The sequence below is a fragment of the Salmo salar genome, chromosome ssa18 (genome assembly GCF_905237065.1).
Source record: "Salmo salar chromosome ssa18, Ssal_v3.1, whole genome shotgun sequence".
NCBI lineage: Eukaryota > Metazoa > Chordata > Actinopteri > Salmoniformes > Salmonidae > Salmo > Salmo salar.
The window spans coordinates 42,751,532-42,771,664 of NC_059459.1; the positions used below are offsets into that span (position 1 = coordinate 42,751,532).

The window sequence follows — 20,133 nt, forward strand, 5'->3', positions numbered from 1 at the left end:
AGGTTTCTCCCATCTAACCTTCTCTTCCAATTACCAGAGGTTTCTCCCCTCTAACCTTCTCATCCAATGACCCCCGAGGCCCCTCCTCCCCTCTAACCTTCTCATCCAATGACCGCCGAGGCCCCTCCCCTCTAATCTTCTCATCCAATGGTTCATCCAGACGGCCCCACAGTATCTCTATAATATTAGTGTTGTATTCTCTCTGTAGGTTCATCCAGACCGCCCCACAGTATCTCTATAATATTAGCGTTGTATTCTCTCTGTAGGTTCATCCAGACCGCCCCACAGTATCTCTATAATATTAGTGTTGTATTCTCTCTGTAGGTTCATCCAGACCGCCCCACAGTATCTCTATAATATTAGTGTTGTATTCTCTCTGTAGGTTCATCCAGACCGCCCCACAGTATCTCTATAATATTAGCGTTGTATTCTCTCTGTAGGTTCATCCAGACCGCCCCACAGTATCTCTATAATATTAGTGTTGTATTCTCTCTGTAGGTTCATCCAGACCGCCCCACAGTATCTCTATAATATTAGCGTTGTATTCTCTCTGTAGGTTCATCCAGACCGCCCCACAGTATCTCTATAATATTAGTGTTGTATTCTCTCTGTAGGTTCATCCAGATGGCCCCACAGTATTTCTATTACAACCTGCCTCCTAGTGAAAGTAAAGACCTACTACAGCACATCCTGGACCGGGACGGATCTGGCCGTAAAGACAAGAAACAGACCCTGACAATCAACAGTAAAGCAGATAAGGACTGCAGTACAGTGGCTCAGTCTTATGACAGATGTGTGCTACAGTGACCCCTGGTAGAGAGTTTTAGCGCTGCGCTGACCTTCACAGCTAATTAGAACAGTGGTTCTCAGGGGGACCCCCAGACTTTTCACAATGTTGTTGTAGCTCTGAACTGTCACCCGATTGACTCAGCGATTAGACGAATCAGGTGTGTGAGCTGTGGAAGAGTTCAAATATATGGATCGGCGGGAGGGGTCGGCTGGGGGTCACCGAGAGGTTTGATAAAACCCCTGGATTCAATCACTGACTTGCTGTACAGTATTCTTCATTTCTTTAATTCAGTCAGGTGGTAACTGCCTTGGTAATTTGATATTACAGTAAATAATTAGCCTATATTCTAACAGAATATACCCCAATAAATGAATCCAGAGAGTCAAATCAGTTTGAACTCAAAACATCTGATATTCCTTAACAGAAAAATGCACAACTTCATTTTGGAAGAAATTGTTTGTACTGAAATGTTAATACATCACTATGTTTACATGAATCTGTAAATACAGTGCTTTGAACTATGACCAATGTCTAACGTGATTTATTTTGTCAAATTATACATTTCTCTAAAAACAGCTAGATAAAAACCACTGGGCTAAAGGGAACCGTTACGACATTATTCTCCGCTTAACAAAAATGATTCCAGTGGTCCCTTCCTTTCGATGTTTTGTATTGAATTTTACATTTGCAAAAAATAAAATAATCCCGAGGGGCTGTTTAAAAGACATCAGTCCTGTGGTTTACCAGAGTTTATTCTGTGTGTGTCGTAGTACGGTTGGTCACACGGTCAGGTATTCTTTGAGCTTGTCCATGATGGCTGACATCCTGTCTGCTGGGATGAGCATCACGGTTCGCTGCGGCTTCATGGGGACGTCGTCGAAGGACCACCGCCCACTCAGAACACTGTCCGTCTCCTCCTGCACTGAGTAGTGGAACTTCATGGTGGCTTGCTGTAGTGGAGACATGGACAAATGGTTAAGGCAGTGAAAAGGACAATTAAAAACGGGCCATTTAACTCACCAAGTGTAGCTTGAGTAGTCGTAAAACGAGTATAACTAGAGGAAGTTATGAATAGTGACTAGGGTTGGGGGTTGAAATGCGCCAATTCTCTTCATTTGGGACATTTGATAATTGGCTTTAATTTCTGAAGCCATAAGACTCCTGAACAGGTAATCAAATGGTTACCCAGACTATTTGCATTGTGTGCCCCCCCCACCCCTCTTTTACGCTGCTGCTACTCTCTGTTTATCTTATATGCATAGTCACTTTAACCATATCTACATACTACCTCAATCAGCCTGACTAACTGGTGTCTGTATGTAGCCTCTCTACTGCTACTCTCTGTTCATCATATATGCATAGTCACTTTAACCATATCTACATACTACCTCAATCAGCCCGACTAACCGGTGTCTGTATGTAGCCTCTCTACTTTTATAGCCTGTCTTTTAATTTCTTTACCTACCTATTGTTCACCTAATACCTTTTTTGCACTATTGGCTAGAGCCTGTAAGTAAACATTTTACTGTAAGGTCTACTACACCTGTTGTTGTATTTGGCGCACGTGACAAATAAACTTTGATTTGAATTGAAATGGAATTGACTCCCAACCCTGACAGTGATATATCCAGGTCTCGTGGTGCTCCGCTGTGGAAGATGGGAAAACGAGAACGTTCCAGCTTTTGCTTGAATAGCTGATTGTAAGATCCAAGTAGAGGTAAGCAGCTGGTGGGGTGGAAACAAAATACCTTGTCCTCTCCCTCCTGAACTAGTGAAACTCTCTGTTGGCTGGGCTCCCTGCTTGTGTCATCAAACCCCTGCATCTTATCCAGAACGCTGTAACCCACCTGGTTTTCAACCTTCCCAAGTTCTCCCATGTCACCCTGCTCCTCCACACAGACACACACTCCACTAGCGTACAGTGGAAGCTCCCATCCACTACAAGACCATGGTGCTGGCCTGCGGAGCAGCAAGAGGAACTGACCTCCCTTCCTTCAGGCTCTGCTCAAACCCTACACCCCAACCTGAGTACTCCGTTCTGCCACCTAGGTAGCCAAGTGGTTAGAGTGGAGGGGAGGCAGATAGCCTAGTGGTTAGAGTGGAGGGGCGGCGGGTAGCCTAGTGGTTAGAGTGGAGGGGCGGCGGGTGGCCTAGTGGTTAGAGTGGAGGGGCGGCGGGTAGCCTAGTGGTTAGAGTGGAGGGGCGGCGGGTAGCCTAGTGGTTAGAGTGGAGGGGAGGCAGGTGGCCTAGTGGTTAGAGTGGAGGGGCGGCGGGTAGCCTAGTGGTTAGAGTGGAGGGGCGGCGGGTAGCCTAGTGGTTAGAGTGGAGGGGCGGCGGGTAGCCTAGTTGTTAGAGTGGAGGGGTGGCGGGTAGCCTAGTGGTTAGAGTGGAGGGGCGGCGGGTAGCCTAGTGGTTAGAGTGGAGGGGCGGCGGGTAGCCTAGTGGTTAGAGTGGAGGGGCGGCGGGTAGCCTAGTGGTTAGAGTGGAGGGGCGGCGGGTAGCCTAGTGGTTAGAGTGGAGGGGCGGCGGGTAGCCTAGTGGTTAGAGTGGAGGGGCGGTGGGTAGCCTAGTGGTTAGAGTGGAGGGGCGGCGGTAGCCTAGTGGTTAGAGTGGAGGGGCGGCGGGTAGCCTAGTGGTTAGAGTGGAGGGGCGGCGGGTAGCCTAGTGGTTAGAGTGGAGGGGCGGCGGGTAGCCTAGTGGTTAGAGTGGAGGGGCGGCGGGTAGCCTAGTGGTTAGAGTGGAGGGGCGGCGGGTAGCCTAGTGGTTAGAGTGGAGGGGCGGCGGGTAGCCTAGTGGTTAGAGTGGAGGGGCGGCGGGTAGCCTAGTGGTTAGAGTGGAGGGGCGGCGGGTAGCCTAGTGGTTAGAGTGGAGGGGCGGCGGGTAGCCTAGTGGTTAGAGTGGAGGGGCGGTAGCCTAGTGGTTAGAGTGGAGGGGCGGCGGGTAGCCTAGTGGTTAGAGTGGAGGGGCGGCGGGTAGCCTAGTGGTTAGAGTGGAGGGGCGGCGGGTAGCCTAGTGGTTAGAGTGGAGGGGCGGCGGGTAGCCTAGTGGTTAGAGTGGAGGGGCGGCGGGTAGCCTAGTGGTTAGAGTGGAGGGGAGGCGGGTAGCCTAGTGGTTAGAGTGGGGGGGCGGCGGGTAGCCTAGTGGTTAGAGTGGAGGGGCGGCGGGTAGCCTAGTGGTTAGAGTGGAGGGGAGGCGGGTAGCCTAGTGGTTAGAGTGGAGGGGAGGCGGGTAGCCTAGTGGTTAGAGTGGAGGGGCGGCAAGTAGCCTAGTGGGTTGGTCAGTAACCTGAAAGGTTGCTGGATCAAATCCCAGAGCTGACAAGGTAAAAATGTCGTTCTGCCCCTGAACAAGGCAGTTAACCCACTGCTCCCCGGTAGGTCGTCATTATAAATAAGAATTTGATCTTAACTGACTTGCCTAGTTAAATAAAAAATTAATTTAAAAAAGTCAGAAACATACCTCATAGAAGAACTCCTCCTCTGCGTTGACGAACGTGAGCTCATCTTTAGGCGGCGCTCCTCTGGCAGGGATGGTCTTGGAGGGATCCTTATAGGTCTTGCAGATCATCAGACAGTAATGACACTTCCCACTGGGCTTGTTGCTGCTCTGGGCTTCTGCCATCTCCTCCCTGGAACATTCAATGATGTGGTCATGTTTTTATGGTAGTGTACTGACACAGTTTGTCTTCTTTCCATAGACAATAATACATACATGGAATTACTTTTGTACAAACAAACAAAAAAATATGTCGATGATTTTTAGCATTTGTTTATCCGGTGCAAAGTGACCCATATCTGAGACAAGCAGTTACATAATTGCAGGTCCATATTAAATCACCATGATTAAAAGGGTTAATCTACAGTAGCACACCCATAATGCATAGCAGGTTATTGACAGTGAACACAATGGTACATCGCCTGAGCGGCAGTCGAGTAATCTGAGAGCATGTCTGCTGACAGCGCAGTAATCTGAGAGCATGTCTTGCTGACAGCCCAGTAATCTGAGAGCATGTCTTGCGACAGCCCAGTAATCTGAGAGCATGTCTTGCTGACAGCCCAGTAATCTGAGAGCATGTCTTGCTGACAGCCCAGTAATCTGAGAGCATGTCTTGCTGACAGCCCAGTAATCTGAGAGCATGTCTTGCTGACAGCCCAGTAATCTGAGAGCATGTCTTGCTGACAGCCCAGTAATCTGAGAGCATGTCTTGCTGACAGCCCAGTAATCTGATAGCATGTCTTGCTGACAGCCCAGTAATCTGAGAGCATGTCTTGCTGACAGTCCAGTAATCTGAGAGCATGTCTTGCTGACAGCACAGTGTGCAGGGTATGCAACAGAAAATGTTTGTAACATTATTAAATCTAAAACAAACAAACAAAAAAAATAGTTTCTAATTGGACACCTCCAGGTAGTCCATCCCTGTTTCAGTACGTTTTCTTTGGTTTTGTGACCTAATGAACATGACCCAGGTGGGATAACAGAGAGAAAGGGGAGGTAACTGACTCCGCTGTTTGGAGGGGCAGGATGATATGTGGGGGGTTAGAGTTAGAGACTCACTGTAGCTGTTTGTGAAGGGGCAGGGCAATCTGTGGGGGCACGTTGATGAACCTCTCGCTGAGCAGCAGTCCTACAGGCTTACTGGTGTCGTTGAGGACCTTCTCCAGATCGTCCGTCACACTATGGGGACAACTCTTCTCACATTGACCCAGGATCAGATCCTTTACCTCCTCCACACACTGGACACCCTGTGAACGGATCATAACACAGTTATTAACATAGCACCATAGACCTTATTCACCAGACTGCCGTGATTGTTCAAAATGCAGGCTAGAGCAGTAGGCAGGAAGAGGAAGTAGGCTACTACATTGAAGTCTATGGAAAACAGATCTTTCCTCAAGGTCGAACTTTTAAAATATCAGATTCAGACAGAGAAGAGTGAACGACAAACTTAAAAAAAAAAAAAAAATTTAAATTTAGCTAGGCAAGTCTGTTAAGAACAAATTCTTATTTACAATGACGGCCTACCGGGGAACAGTGGGTTAACTGACTTGTTCAGGGGCAGTTAGACAGATTTGTACCTTGTCAACTCGGGGATTCGATCTAGAAACCTTTCGGTTACTTGTCCAATCCCTCTAACCACTAGGCTCCCCGCCTCTAACCACTAGGCTCCCCGCCTCTAACCACTAGGCTCCCCGCCTCTAACCACTAGGCTCCCCGCCTCTAACCACTAGGCTCCCCGCCTCTAACCACTAGGCTCCCCGCCTCTAACCAATAGGCTCCCCGCCTCTAACCACTAGGCTCCCCGCCTCTAACCACTAGGCTACCCGCCTCTAACCACTAGGCTACCTGCCACCCCAAATAGATAACATATATGTGACTGTACCTACCTTTCTCTCAGTGAGGTTGAGCATGCTGATGAAACCAAACACTTCATCAGCTGGATCCTCGTCATCATCACTGTCCTCTGGCACCTCTGCTTGCTGACATCACAAAACATGCAAAATACATACATGATGCTACTGAACTCATAAAATTGTTCTCCATTGGATGTGGGGTTGGAAAACTGGAACTAGAAACACAAGCATTTCGCTACATCTGCTAAACATGTAGATCAGGAATACATTTTGATTTGAAGAGAGCATATTTCGGGAGTTTAATATGTCGCATATTTACTGATGGTCTGGTGTGTGAAAGATGCACCACGTCTTGTTTCTTACCCTGATGACGCTTCCGATATGATTCTGCTGGATGAGGAGATCGGTCAACTCGGATGTATTGACATGAGCCTTCAGAAACAGCTGTTGTAGGAGTTTCTTCACCCCATTGTAGTCATTGTGAGTAATGGTATGGGCCTCGAAGTCTACAATGACCTCCTGGAAACAAATACAAGTTTTTAATACAAGTCCCGAATCCCGATTCAATGTTTTGGACTGGAGGGGGACTCAGGGCGAATATGCTGCCAGTTTTAGTGTCAATACAGGTATCGATTGTTTGTTTGTCTAAATTACTCTTAAGGTTTTAAGTGTGTAAATGTCCATGATTTTTACTATTTAGCTAGTTAAATACTCTGAAGTTATCGACTGGCTATGTTCAGCATGTCCCTAACATACTTAACATTGTTAACTAGCTTGATATAAACAACAGTTGTTTGCTAGAAAAGCTAGTTAGCTAGCTAACCCCTCTAAACACGTTAGCCACTGCTAGCTAGCCTGCTAGGCCAGGAATGTAGCCAGTTCGCTACAGACATATATCGTACTTCATTAATCTCCTCTTCTGATCCGCTCTCATTCTCTCCTGAATCACCGTCGTCTTCCAATCCCTCGTCAGAGCTGTTATCCTCACTATCAACGGGATTTTCTCCCATTCCAACTGCTCGTCTTTTAGCTGAAGAAGCCATGCTGCCAAAACAGATACCACGCGTACGGGAAAGGACGAGGGGGATTAAAAGTGGAGTTGGAGTACTGAGACACTGTAGCGGCCATGTTGGATCAATTGCTGCATGCTTCGCTATGCTTGGAACGTCCATGTGTAGAACCGCAATGGCGTCCCGTTTCTCACGCTGACAGCAGAATGGAATAAACCATTTTGATGTAAAAGGGATATATATTGTATATAAATTATATTTAAAATATGTTAGAATATTGTTTACTGAACTGTTCCAGAAGAAAAAAAATAACGATGACTTTCTCTAATTGTAATTGTAGTGATAACATTCATTGTTATTGCTCAACTATTATCCTAACAAAACATGACTATTTTGTTGTCCCCTATTTCCTCGTTTTTAGTAGTAGCCATGAAGCCAGCTGGAGGGAGAGCTTGAGGTACAGTGTTTGTGTACATCCAATTTTTGTTGATTGTCTACGGTTTCTGTTGATTTTCTGTTGACTTGAAAACGAAAACTAGTTAGCTCAATAGTTAAAGCATGATAAGATATTGTGTGTGCAGTTGTTATTGTTTTATGGTTGCGCCAACGATGCCAAGTAAATGTGTCGCCTTGGCTCACAAGAAGTGACAGCTCCATATTTGAATTGTGTTGCATAACATAACAGCATTGCAAGTACATAACACGTACAGTACGCTGGTGCATGAAATACCTGAGCTCTACAGCTGACTGAATAACACCGCATGCCTCTAAATGATAAATGGTCCCAAGCAATGAAAACAGTTGATTCATGGCTCAACAGCGTTGTTATCAGTAGGCGACATATGCCAGGCGCTGGGTGTAACGTTAGCCCTCTATGGGTTACACCCCCCCGTCAACCTTCTGTTCTGAAGCTACTACACAGGGTCAGTCATTCAGTTTATAATCTTACTAAATAGAGTAAATCTGCATTGAGTGGATTTTTTATTTTTTTATGTGTTCCCGATTTTCATCATTGACCTCGTTGCTGACTGTAACATTTCCGTTGTATACCTTGTCTTATTCCACAGGGCTCTGAGTCATCTGTCGAAATGCATGTGCTGCTTCTGAAAGAACCAAGAGAGGGAGGCTCTGGACCAGATCCTTACATCAAGGTACAGTAGAGACACATATTTTGTATTGACATGTGCATTCTATTCTGTTCTATTCAATCCTATTCTATTATACTCTACACCTGGTATAATCCATTATACAACGGGTGGTTCTAATCCTGAATGCTGATCGGTTAAAAACGCATTTTAGCGCCAGTGTCTGTTCCACAAGTTACCAACCGGTTAAATCTATGACTTAAAATGCCTATTTACTCTGTTCCATCTGACTGCTGCAATCCACTGTCTCATCAGCCCAGCCAGGCAATTTATAAACTTTATCTCCACTATAAGATGCATCTGGACATTATCTCACATTTCTTTTAGACTAACATTTAGTTTTCAACATGTTTTATATAAACCTTGTTCTCTGTCTCTCTGACATTTGCAACATTGTTTCAAAATTCAATCTCCAGCTGTCCCATAGTAATGAACTTGTTGGGATTCGGGACGAAACAGACAGGCAATTTTATTTATTTATTTTATTTCACCTTGTTCTCAAATAGCCAGGTAGGCCATTTGAGAACAAGTTCTCATTTACAACTGCGACCTGGCCAAGATAAAGCAAAGCAGTGTGACACAAACAACAACACAGAGTTACACATGGAATAAACAAACGTACAGTCAATAACGCAATAGAAAAAGTCTATATACAGTGTGTGCAAATGGTGTGAGGAGGTAAGGCAATAAATAGGCCATAGTAATTACAATTTAGCACATTAACACTGGAGTGATAGATGTGCAGATGATGATGTGCAAGTAGAAATACTGGTGTGCAAAAGAGCAAAAAAATTTAACAAAAACAATATGGGGATGAGGTAGGTAGATTCGCATGCAGCGTTTCTCAGCCAGTCTAAATCATGAATCAGCTGGCATAATTTTTATGGATATATACTGTACAAACAGGTAAAACTAAACGAAATGCAGCTAGTTTGCAGTCTTTCCAGCTTCAGTATGAAGTGATTGTGTTTAGCTGTGTTGTTGGCTAGCTCCTCTGAACAACAGTGTCCTGATGAGAGAGCACATTTTCTATGCCAGGTGAAATCGTGGATCATTACCTGATTGTTATGGATGTATACAAATAAATGTCACTAGAAAACAGCTTAAACAAATGCAAATGCGGCTACTTTGCTGTTAATCTGTCTGGGATAAGAACGTTGCCAGCCAGTATGGCAATGGACATTTAGAATGAACGACTGGGTCGCGTCCATAGATACAGAACAAAAAGACTGAACGACAGGGTCACTCACGTCCATAGATACAGAACAAAAAGACTGAACGACTGGGTCGCGTCCATAGATACAGAACAAAAAGACTGAACGCTGGGTCGCGTCCATAGATACAGAACAAAAAGACTGAACGATTGGGTCGCGTCCATAGATACAGAACAAAAAGACTGAACGACTGGGTCGCGTCCATAGATACAGAACAAAAAGACTGAACGACTGGGTCGCGTCCATAGATACAGAACAAAAAGACTGAACGACTGGGTCGCGTCCATAGATACAGAACAAAAAGACTGAACGACTGGGTCGCGTCCATAGATACAGAACAAAAAGACTGAACGACTGGGTCGCGTCCATAGATACAGAACAAAAAGACTGAACGACTGGGTCGCGTCCATAGATACAGAACAAAAAGACTGAACGACTGGGTCGCGTCCATAGATACAGAACAAAAAGACTGAACGACTGGGTCGCGTCCATAGATACAGAACAAAAAGACTGAACGACTGGGTCGCGTCCATAGATACAGAACAAAAAGACTGAACGACTGGGTCGCGATCCATAGATACAGAACAAAAAGACTGAACGACTGAGTCGCGTCCATAGATACAGAACAAAAAGACTGAACGACTGGGTCGCGTCCATAGATACAGAACAAAAAGACTGAACGACTGGGTCGCGTCCATAGATACAGAACAAAAAGACTGAACGACTGGGTCGCGTCCATAGATACAGAACAAAAAGACTGAACGACTGGGTCGCGTCCATAGATACAGAACAAAAAGACTGAACGACTGGGTCGCGTCCATAGATACAGAACAAAAAGACTGAACGACTGGGTCGCGTCTCTGGCAACCGAACCGATAGAACGAACGACCAGCCGGCCTGGGTAGCAACCCTAGATTTCTGTCAGGACTATATCTTGTGGAAGGATAAAAGTGATAATGCCCTCAAAGCCGGTGTTTTGGTGGGTATACTGGAACGGTTTGCCAATAACAACACCGTCACAATATAACCTCGAAACACCGGCTTCTCGGGCATAATAACCTAAATGTATAATGGGTGACTGTGTAACAGTGAAATCGATTTGATTTGATTTACAGAACTCTCAACTTTGTATTTACAGGAGCTGGCATCCCGTGGACACAAAGCAACCTTAATTCCTGTGCTGTCTTTTACATTTGTGTCCTTGAACACTTTGTCAGACAAGGTGAATACCATTTATATATACATCAAAGTGTTGATTTTTTAAGATCGAAAGCTTGGTAACATTTTACTGGGACACCAAGCGTCATAACTACCAAGGTAGTTACTTTATGACTGGTTATGACACCTACATTAGAGTGTCAAAACCCCTAAAACCTACCAAGGTAGTTACTTTATGGCTGGTTATGACACTGACTAAACCTACCAAGGTAGTTACTTTATGGCTGGTTATGACACTGACTAAACCTACCAAGGTAGTTACTTTATGGCTGGTTATGACACTGACTAAACCTACCAAGGTAGTTACTTTATGGCTGGTTAGGACACTGACTAAACCTACCAAGGTAGTTACTTTATGGCTGGTTATGACACTGACTAAACCTACCAAGGTAGTTACTTTATGGCTGGTTAGGACACTGACTAAACCTACCACACAAGGTAGAACATTCCATTCCACCATAGCCTACTGGTCAACAGTATGTTTATGTTATATAATAGTTTCTGAAATTGACTATATTAAATTATCTTTATAATCACACATAAATTGACGTCAGACATGCACCTCCCCACAATGCTCTATTGTTGATGACTGGGATGAATGCAGGAGCAGATTTCAGGGGCAGGACAAGACGCCTTTTTGACTGATTGACGTAAGAGCGTGTACGTGATAGGCCTACCTGGCTTTATTGGCTTGTAGGATTATGATGGACATAATGCTTCGTGACAGTGTCATAAAGTGTATTTTCGTAGTCCAAGTAAAGTGACGAAGTATGGTCATAATGCTTCGTGACAGTGTCATAGTGTATTTTCTGCAAGTTATTTAAAATATGATTGGGGGAAAAAAACACGACTGTAAAGAAATTAATTATTACAACAACAACAAAGAAACAAACTTTCAAAACGAAAGGAAACTTCTTGGCAGGGAAAAACACATTTGAATAAATGTGGGTTTTGACACTCTGATGTAGGTGTCATAACCAGCCATAAAATAACGCAATATATTTAACAACAGGTGTGTGTGTGTATGTATATATATATATATATGGGTCATGACAGTGTTATGACCATGTTATGACAAGTAATGTCAGCTGTTATGACATGGTTATTACAGCGTCATAACGTGTTATGACAATTGGGGTGTCAAGTAAAGTGTTACTGAACGTTGTACTGTTTGGTTTATGTTTAGTAGTCGTTATACAGCTGTTCTCTCTACTACTGCAGCTGTTTCAACCAGAACAACATGGCGGCCTGATTTTTACCAGCCCGAGGGCAGTGGAGGCAGTCAGAATGTGTCTTGAAGATGATGAAAGAAGGGAACGTGAGTAGATGTCATGTGAAGTTTTAATAAACTATGTACTGTAAATGCCTCCCCGTCAACAAATTGTCATTGTCAGGAAAGGATAGGTCTCCTGTGCCTTAGTCTTGTGCGTTTTCAGATGGACAAAAGTCAACACTCGTTAGTGTATGTAAGCTACTCGTTTTAATTTCTGTTTTCTATTATAGAGTGGAACAATGACATAAAAGACAAATGGAATGCCAAGTCCATCTATGTTGTTGGGAAGGCTACTGCAGCGTTAGGTGAGTAATTGATCACCAACATTGTGTAAACTTACTGGAATTAAGCACTTCTATTCAGCATGGAGTTCTTTGTAGTTTACAACGCCTTCATGTCTCTAAAGTGATGTCTCTCCTTTGTTTCACTGAGAGGATCTTGTCATATATCACTTGGAGGCCTAGTTATATAAAAAAAAAAAAATACCTGGGATATATACTGTAAACTCAGTGGCCAGTCTATTAGGTACACCCATCAAGTACTTGATAGGACACCCCTTTGCATCCAGAACAGCCTGAATTCTCTGGGGAGTGGAACCGTTGCTCAATTGGTATCAAGGGACCTAACGTGTGCCAGGAAAACATTCCCCACACCATCACACCACCGCCACCAGCCTGTACCGTTTTGACACCAGGCAGAATGGGGGCCATGGACTCACGCTACTTACACCAAATCATGACTCTGCCATCAGCATGACCTAACAGGAACCGTGATTCATTGAACCAGGCAATTTGTTCCACTCTTCATTTGTCCAGTGTTGGTGATGGAAGTGCCCACTGGAGCTGCTTCTTCCTGTTTGTATCTGATAGGAGGAGAACCCGGTGTGGTCGTCTGTAGTGGTGTGGTGGTCTGTAGTTGTGTGGTGGTCTGAAGTGGTGTGGTCGTCTGTAGGTCTGTGGTTGTCTGTAGTGGTGTGGTCGTCTGTAGTGGTGTGGTCGTCGGTAGGGCTGTGGTCGTCTGTAGGGCTGTGGTCGTCTGTAGGGCTGTGGTCGTCTGTAGGGCTGTGGTCGTCTGTAGGGCTGTGGTCGTCGGTAGGGCTGTGGTCGTCGGTAGGGCTGTGGTCGGCTGTGGTCGTCTGTAGGGTTGTGGTCGTCTGTAGGGCTGTGGTCGGCTGTGGTCGTCTGTAGGGTTGTGGTCGTCTGTAGGGTTGTGGTCGTCGGTAGGGCTGTAGTCGTCGGTAGGGCTGTAGTCGTCGGTAGGGCTGTGGTCGTCAGTAGGGCTGTGGTCGTCTGTCTAGTAAGAAAAAGCTTTCCTTGCCTCAGGCTGCTCAGCTGTTCTCTCAAGTGATCATACTATTCTCAATTGAATCTTGTCTTTACTAATATGTCAGTTTTTTTTTTACTTATAATGGCCCATTATCAATGGACAGGGGCAGGAACAGGGGAAAAATGACATGTCATCTGTATGCACTTGAATAGCGAATGGAGGCCGCACGCTTTCCCACCGGTCCGTTTTGTAGGCTACTTGGGTTTTATAGCGGAGCATTATGAGCAGCTGAGGAATAAATATAAGAAGCCTCATTTCCCTCCATGTATCCACCACTGTTTGAGGAGCATGCTCTCGCTGCCCCGACAGGTGATATTCCACCCAAACTCTGTATGCCACGGGCTCTCCAACTTTGTTCCTGCAGCTACCCATTGATTAATTTTGGGAAACCAAGTAAAATCTGTTCGGAGAAAATCGACAGTAACTTATTTTCACAACAAAACATCCAGTATTTCAGTAAACCGTTGACAGCCCGTCTGCGTGCTCGAGAAAGGAGTACAGGAGAGAGAGGAGGAGATGGAAACGAATACCGGTGGGATATTCTGTAATGCTATAAATGTAATGTGTCGCCCAATTAATTATGAAAATATTTTAAAAATCCCCATTACTAGGCTATTCAAATACAAATTCATAATCCTATATGCATAAGCTCTAATATGCTTATGGATGTTTTGAATGATTTATCACCTTAGAAAGCTCTGTCCATTTCGTTGTGTTAGGCTTTTAAACAACATCCACAACAATCATGTTTTACTCTGTTTCAAACTGCTGTTGAACTTCTGTCTTCAAATTGATCATCACAGTGAGGTGAGTTTTAAAAGTAAGATAGGCCAACTGAGTGCTGAGTACCAGGCAGTTAGGACCTGATGGAGGGACAATAGAGCCCTGAGTACCAGACCATTAGGACCTGATGGAGGGACAGTAGAGCCCTGAGTTCCAGGCCATTAGGACCTGATGGAGGGACAGTAAAGCCCTGAGTACCAGGCCATTAGGACCTGATTAGAGGACAATAGACTGCTGAGTACCAGGCAGTTAGGACCTGATGGAGGGACAATAGAGCCCTGAGTACCAGGCCATTAGGACCTGATGGAGGGACAATAGAGCCCTGAGTTCCAGGCCATTAGGACCTGATGGAGGGACAATAGAGCCCTGAGTTCCAGGCCATTAGGACCTGATGGTCTGTTGGAAATTTACTGCGTTCATGACTGCCAGTGTGGCAGTAATAAGGTCACTGCAACAGCCCTAGTCATCTGCTGCAATAGCCCGTCTGTGACAAGGACAGAGAGTTGCACGTTCCGAGATGCCGTTCTGCACACACACCACTGTTGAAATGCGTCGTTATTTGCCTGTTTGAGGCCCACCTGTTAGCATGCACCATTCTTTCCATTCTCTTCCGAACTCTCATCAACGAGTTGTTTTCACCCACAGGACTGCCGCTGACTGGATGTTGTTTGTTTGTTGCGTCATTGTCGGTAAACCCTTAGTCACTGTTGTGCGTGAAATGCCCTGGAGGGCGGCCGTTTCTGAGATACGGGAACCGGCGCGTCTGGCACCAACGACCATAACACGCTCAAAGTCGTTTAGGCAACTTGTTTTTCCCCACTCTAACGTTCAATCGAACAGTAACTGAAAGCATCGATGCCTGTCTGCCTGTTTTATTATAGCAAGCCACGGCCACGTGACTCACTGTCTGTAAGGAGAGAACCATTTTTGTGAACGGGATGGTGTACCTAATAAACTGGCAGCTGAGTGTAATAAAATTTAAAAAACTGTAAATATCACAGAGTGAGGCTTTAATGAGATGGAACTAGATATAGTATGTGTGGCAGGCACCTGGATGTCACAGTAACGTGTCAACCATGTTACCACTAGCCTGCAGTCAGCTGGAAATGACTTTTCCACAAGTGACAGTTTACTGACATCTTGCTGCCTTGTCTTTATAGAGGGCAGGTGGCAGGTGCAATACTCTCTAGGTATCTGTACTGTTCCGTTTACCTCTGATTATTGGGAAGGAATTACAGGGTTGTTCTGTTAACGTTTCAGCTAAAGTTTGAGTGTATTGAACTGTTATCTGCATCAAAACACTTTCTAAGAATGTTTAGGGTGTTCATTCATGTGTAGAATAATGACTACATGTATTAATGTGATAAACTACATGTATTACTATCATAAACTACTATATGTATTACTATCATAAACTACTACATGTATTAATGTCATAAACTACATGTATTAATATCATAAACTACTACATGTATTAATGTCATAAACTACATGTATTACTATCATAAACTACTACATGTATTAATGTCATAAACTACATGTATTACTGTCATAAACTACTACATGTATTAATGTCATAAACTACATGTATTACTATCATAAACTGCTACATGTATTAATGTCATAAACTACTACATGTATTAACGTCATAAACTACATGTATTACTATCATAAACTACTACATGTATTAATGTCATAAACTACTACATGTATTAATGTCATAAACTACTATATGTATTAATGTCATAAACTACTATATGTATTACTGTCATAAACTACTACATGTATTACTGTCATAAACTACTACATGTATTACTATCATAAACTACTATATGTATTACTATCATAAACTACTACATGTATTAATGTCATAAACTACATGTATTAATATCATAAACTACTACATGTATTAATGTCATAAACTACATGTATTACTATCATAAACTACTACATGTATTAATGTCATAAACTACATGTATTACTGTCATAAACTACTACATGTATTAATGTCATAAACTACATGTATTACTATCATAAACTGCTACATGTATTAATGTCATAAACTACTACATGTATTAACGTCATAAACTACATGTATTACTATCATAAACTACTACATGTATTAATGTCATAAACTACTACATGTATTAATGTCATAAACTACTATATGTATTAATGTCATAAACTACTATATGTATTACTGTCATAAACTACTACATGTATTACTGTCATAAACTACTACATGTATTACTATCATAAACTACTACATGTATTAATGCCATAAACTACTACATGTATTCATATCATAATGAATACTAATGTATTAATATCATAAACTGCTACATGTATTAATGTCATAAACTACTACATGTATTAACGTCATAAACTACATGTATTACTATCATAAACTACTACATGTATTAATGTCATAAACTACTACATGTATTAATGTCATAAACTACTATATGTATTAATGTCATAAACTACTATATGTATTACTGTCATAAACTACTACATGTATTACTGTCATAAACTACTACATGTATTACTATCATAAACTACTACATGTATTAATGCCATAAACTACTACATGTATTCATATCATAATGAATACTAATGTATTAATATCATAAACTACTACATGTATTAATGCCATAAACTACTACATGTATTAATATCATAAACTACTACATGTATTAATGCCCTAAACTACTACATGTATTCATATCATAATGAATACTAATGTATTAATGTCATAAATTACTACATATATTAATATTATAATGAATACTAATGTATTAATGTCATAAACTACTAATGTATTAATATCATAATGAATACTAATGTATTAATGTCATAAACTACTACATGTATTAATATCATAAACTACTACATGTATTAATATCATAAACTACTAATGTATTAATATCATAATGAATACTAATGTATTAATGTCATAAACTACTACATGAATTAATGCCATAAACTACTACATGTATTAATATCATAAACTACTACATGTATTAATATCATAAACTACTACATGTATTAATATCATAAACTACTATATGTATTAATATCATAAACTACTATATGTATTAATATCATAAACTACTACATGTATTCATGTCATTAGATGAAAAGTAGGTTTCTTTTTGGTATTATATTTCAGTAATCAGTTGTCTGTTTTTCTTCCGTAGTGGAAAACCTAGGTCTGGTCCCCCTGGGAGAGGACACTGGGACTGCAGATGTTCTCTCGCGCCTCATCCTTGAACGTATGACAGTTATTTACATTTACATTTACGTCATTTAGTAGACGCTCTTATCCAGAGCGACTTACAAATTGGTGCATTCACCTTATGATATCCAGTGGAACAACCACTTTACAATAGTACATCTATATCTTTTTTTTTTTCGGGGGGTTTAGAAGGATTACTATATCCTATCCCAGGTATTCCTTAAAGAGGTGGGGTTTCAGGTGTCTACGGAAGGTGGTGATTGACTCCGCTGTCCTGGCGTCGTGAGGGAGCTTGTTCCACCATTGGGGTGCCAGAGCAGCGAACAGTTTTGACTGCAACTACACTGAACAAAAATATAAACGCAACATGCAAAGCGTTGGTCCCACGTTTCATGACTTGAAATAAAAGATCCTAGAAATTTTCCATACACACAAAAAGCTTATTTCTCTCAAATTTGGTTAGTGAACATTTCTCCGTTGCCACGATAACCCAGTTTTGTCACACAGCACAATGCCACAGATGTCTCAAGTTTTGAGGGAGCGTGCAATTGGCATGCTGACTGCAGGAATGTCCACCAGAGCTGTTGCCAGATAATAGAATGTTAATTTCTCTACCATAAGCCGCCTCCAATGTTGTTTTAGAGAATTTGGCAGTACGTCCAGCCGGCCTCACAAGCTCATCTGCGTACTCGTTGTCCTCACCAGGGTCTTGTCCTGACTGCAGTTTGGCGTCGAAACCGACTTCAGTGGGAAAATGCTCACGTTCGATGGCCACTGGCACGCTGGAGAAGTGTTCTCTTCACGGATGAAACACGGTTTCAACTGTATCGGGCAGATGGCAGACAGCGTTGTGTGAGCAAGCAGTTTGCTGATGTCAACGTTGTGAACAGAGTGCCCCATGGTGGCGGTGGGGTTATAGTATGGGCAGGCATAAGCTACGGACAACGAACACAATTGCATTTCATTGATGGAAATTTGAATGCACAGAGATACCGTGACGAGATACTGAGGCCCATTGTTGGGCCATTCATCAGTCAACATCACCTCATGTTTCAGCATGATAATGCATGGCCCCATGTCGCAAGGGTCTGTACACAATTCCTGGAAGCTGAAAATGTCCCAGTTCTTCCATGGCCTGCATACTCACCAGACATGACACCCATTGAGCATGTTTGGGATGCTCTGGGTCGGCGTGTACGACAGAGTGTTCCAGTTCCCACCAATATCCAGAAACTTCGCGCAGCAATTGAAGAGGAGTGGGAAAACATTCCAAGGGCCACAATCAACAGCCTGATCAACTCTATGTGAAGGAGATGTGTCGCGCTGCATGAGGCAAACGTTGGTCACACCAGATACTGACTGGTTTTCTGATCCACGCCACTAACTGTTTTTTTTAAAGGTATCTGCGAAAAACAGATGCATATCTGTATTCCCAGTTATGTGGAATCCATAAATTAATTAATTTCAATTAACTGTTTTCGTTATATGAACTGTAACTCAGTAAAATCTTTGAAATTGTTGCATGTTGCGTTTTATTTTTGTATTATATTGAGCTGGCTAACTATACCTACATTCTGGCTTGATATAGGAGAGGACACCAATATATTACCACTTTTCTTCCCCTGTGGTTCTATTAAAAGAGAAGTTTTACCTACTGCTTTGAGGGAAAACGGTAAGTTTCCTCTATTACGACTTACTTAAATGCATTCTAACTAATATTTTTAATACCCATGAATACTGTACTATTTATAAGGTAGTATCTAATACCATAGGTGACATTCATTTCATGATGTTTTTTTTTAGGAGTTCCTCTAGACACACTGATGGTTTATCAGACAGCTCAACATCCAGACCTGGAGAAGAACCTGAAGAACCATTTTACAGAGCAGGTACAGGAAGCATCAACAAGCGGGACTTTCCCCTCAAAACACTATCCCATATATACGCTAGTTATACACTAATCATCATGGTTTGGGCTCTGTCCACACACAGGGTGTTCCAGCCAGCATTGCTTTCTTCAGCCCATCGGGAGTCAAGTTCTGCTTGGAAACTGTGAGAAGACTGTCAGGTGAACAACTTAAGCAGATAAAGGTAAAACGTTTCTAGTTTTTCGATGTAACTTTAAAGTGACTGTGGATATCTTCTTTGAGCTTGTGATGCTATACTGCCAATACAATGGAACTTAATGTTGTGTTGTTTTGTCTTCCAGTTTGCAGCCATAGGACCCACCACAGCAGATGCCATGACAGCAGAGGGGCTATCGGTTAGCTGCTCAGCGGACAAACCTACAGCTGAGCACCTAGCCACAGGGATAGCAAAGGCTCTACAGTGACAGACTGACGAGACGGACCACAAACCAACCTGAAAACTTGATCCGTCCCCCATCACTTTCTCAATCAGCCTCTGAAATGGATTGTGATATTGCATTCTTTGGGATTGCTTTATCTCTCTGAAGTATTTGCTATTATTTGTGGCTTTTTATGCCATATTTTGATCCCGGTAACCATCTGTATATTTATTATATTGTCATGTTTTGTTGTGCACCACAGAGATATTGTAATGCTTTATGCCTATTTGTTGACACTGAATGTATCAAATCATGCTCTTATAAACTTGTGAATACACTGAGCTGATAGAAGTATTGTTTTTATGGTAAAACATTGAGACAATTATTTTATTGTGCCACACTAGGCAGGTAGCCTAGCGGTTAGAGGGGTTGGTCAGTAACCTGAAAGGTTGCTAGATTGAATCCCTGAGTTGACAAGGTAAAAATCTGTCCTTCTGC

The 20,133-nt window shown here is 42.8% G+C and overlaps 3 protein-coding genes across 5 annotated transcripts in view; 2 read left to right on the forward strand and 1 right to left on the reverse strand.

Annotated features, from left to right (window-relative positions):
• LOC106593079 (putative pre-mRNA-splicing factor ATP-dependent RNA helicase DHX32) overlaps positions 1-1,314 on the forward strand; it is a 25,247-nt gene extending 23,933 nt beyond the window's left edge. Inside the window, exon 13 of the mRNA XM_045701162.1 lies at positions 615-1,314. Coding sequence (XP_045557118.1) covers positions 615-807 — 193 coding nt within the window. The 3' untranslated portion in view covers positions 808-1,314. The remainder of the gene's footprint in view (positions 1-614) is intronic.
• LOC106593752 (protein BCCIP homolog) lies at positions 1,054-7,330 on the reverse strand. Its single transcript, XM_045701163.1, has 6 exons — positions 7,044-7,330; positions 6,505-6,660; positions 6,175-6,267; positions 5,345-5,532; positions 4,250-4,418; positions 1,054-1,740 (listed from the first exon to the last, which is right to left on the reverse strand). Exons 1-6 carry the CDS (start codon positions 7,311-7,313, stop codon positions 1,570-1,572), a joined length of 1,047 nt encoding a protein of 348 aa, XP_045557119.1. The 5' UTR covers positions 7,314-7,330; the 3' UTR covers positions 1,054-1,569.
• On the forward strand, positions 6,542-19,976 carry hem4 (Uroporphyrinogen-III synthase). Of its 3 annotated transcripts, XM_045700428.1 has the most exons (11): positions 6,542-6,767; positions 7,573-7,608; positions 8,219-8,302; positions 10,649-10,732; positions 11,950-12,046; positions 12,232-12,306; positions 17,311-17,385; positions 18,937-19,020; positions 19,152-19,237; positions 19,341-19,439; positions 19,558-19,976. In XM_045700428.1, the coding sequence occupies exons 3-11, from the start codon at positions 8,240-8,242 to the stop codon at positions 19,678-19,680; spliced, it is 786 nt and encodes a 261-aa protein (XP_045556384.1). In that variant the 5' UTR covers positions 6,542-6,767; positions 7,573-7,608; positions 8,219-8,239; the 3' UTR covers positions 19,681-19,976. The 3 variants fall into 3 exon arrangements, with proteins under 3 accessions (XP_045556384.1, XP_045556383.1, NP_001135006.1); XM_045700427.1 differs by lacking the exons at positions 6,542-6,767; positions 7,573-7,608 and adding an exon at positions 7,972-8,074; NM_001141534.2 differs by lacking the exons at positions 6,542-6,767; positions 7,573-7,608 and adding an exon at positions 8,063-8,074 and having other exon boundaries at positions 19,324-19,439; positions 19,558-19,975.
• Positions 19,977-20,133: the final 157 nt, after the last annotated feature.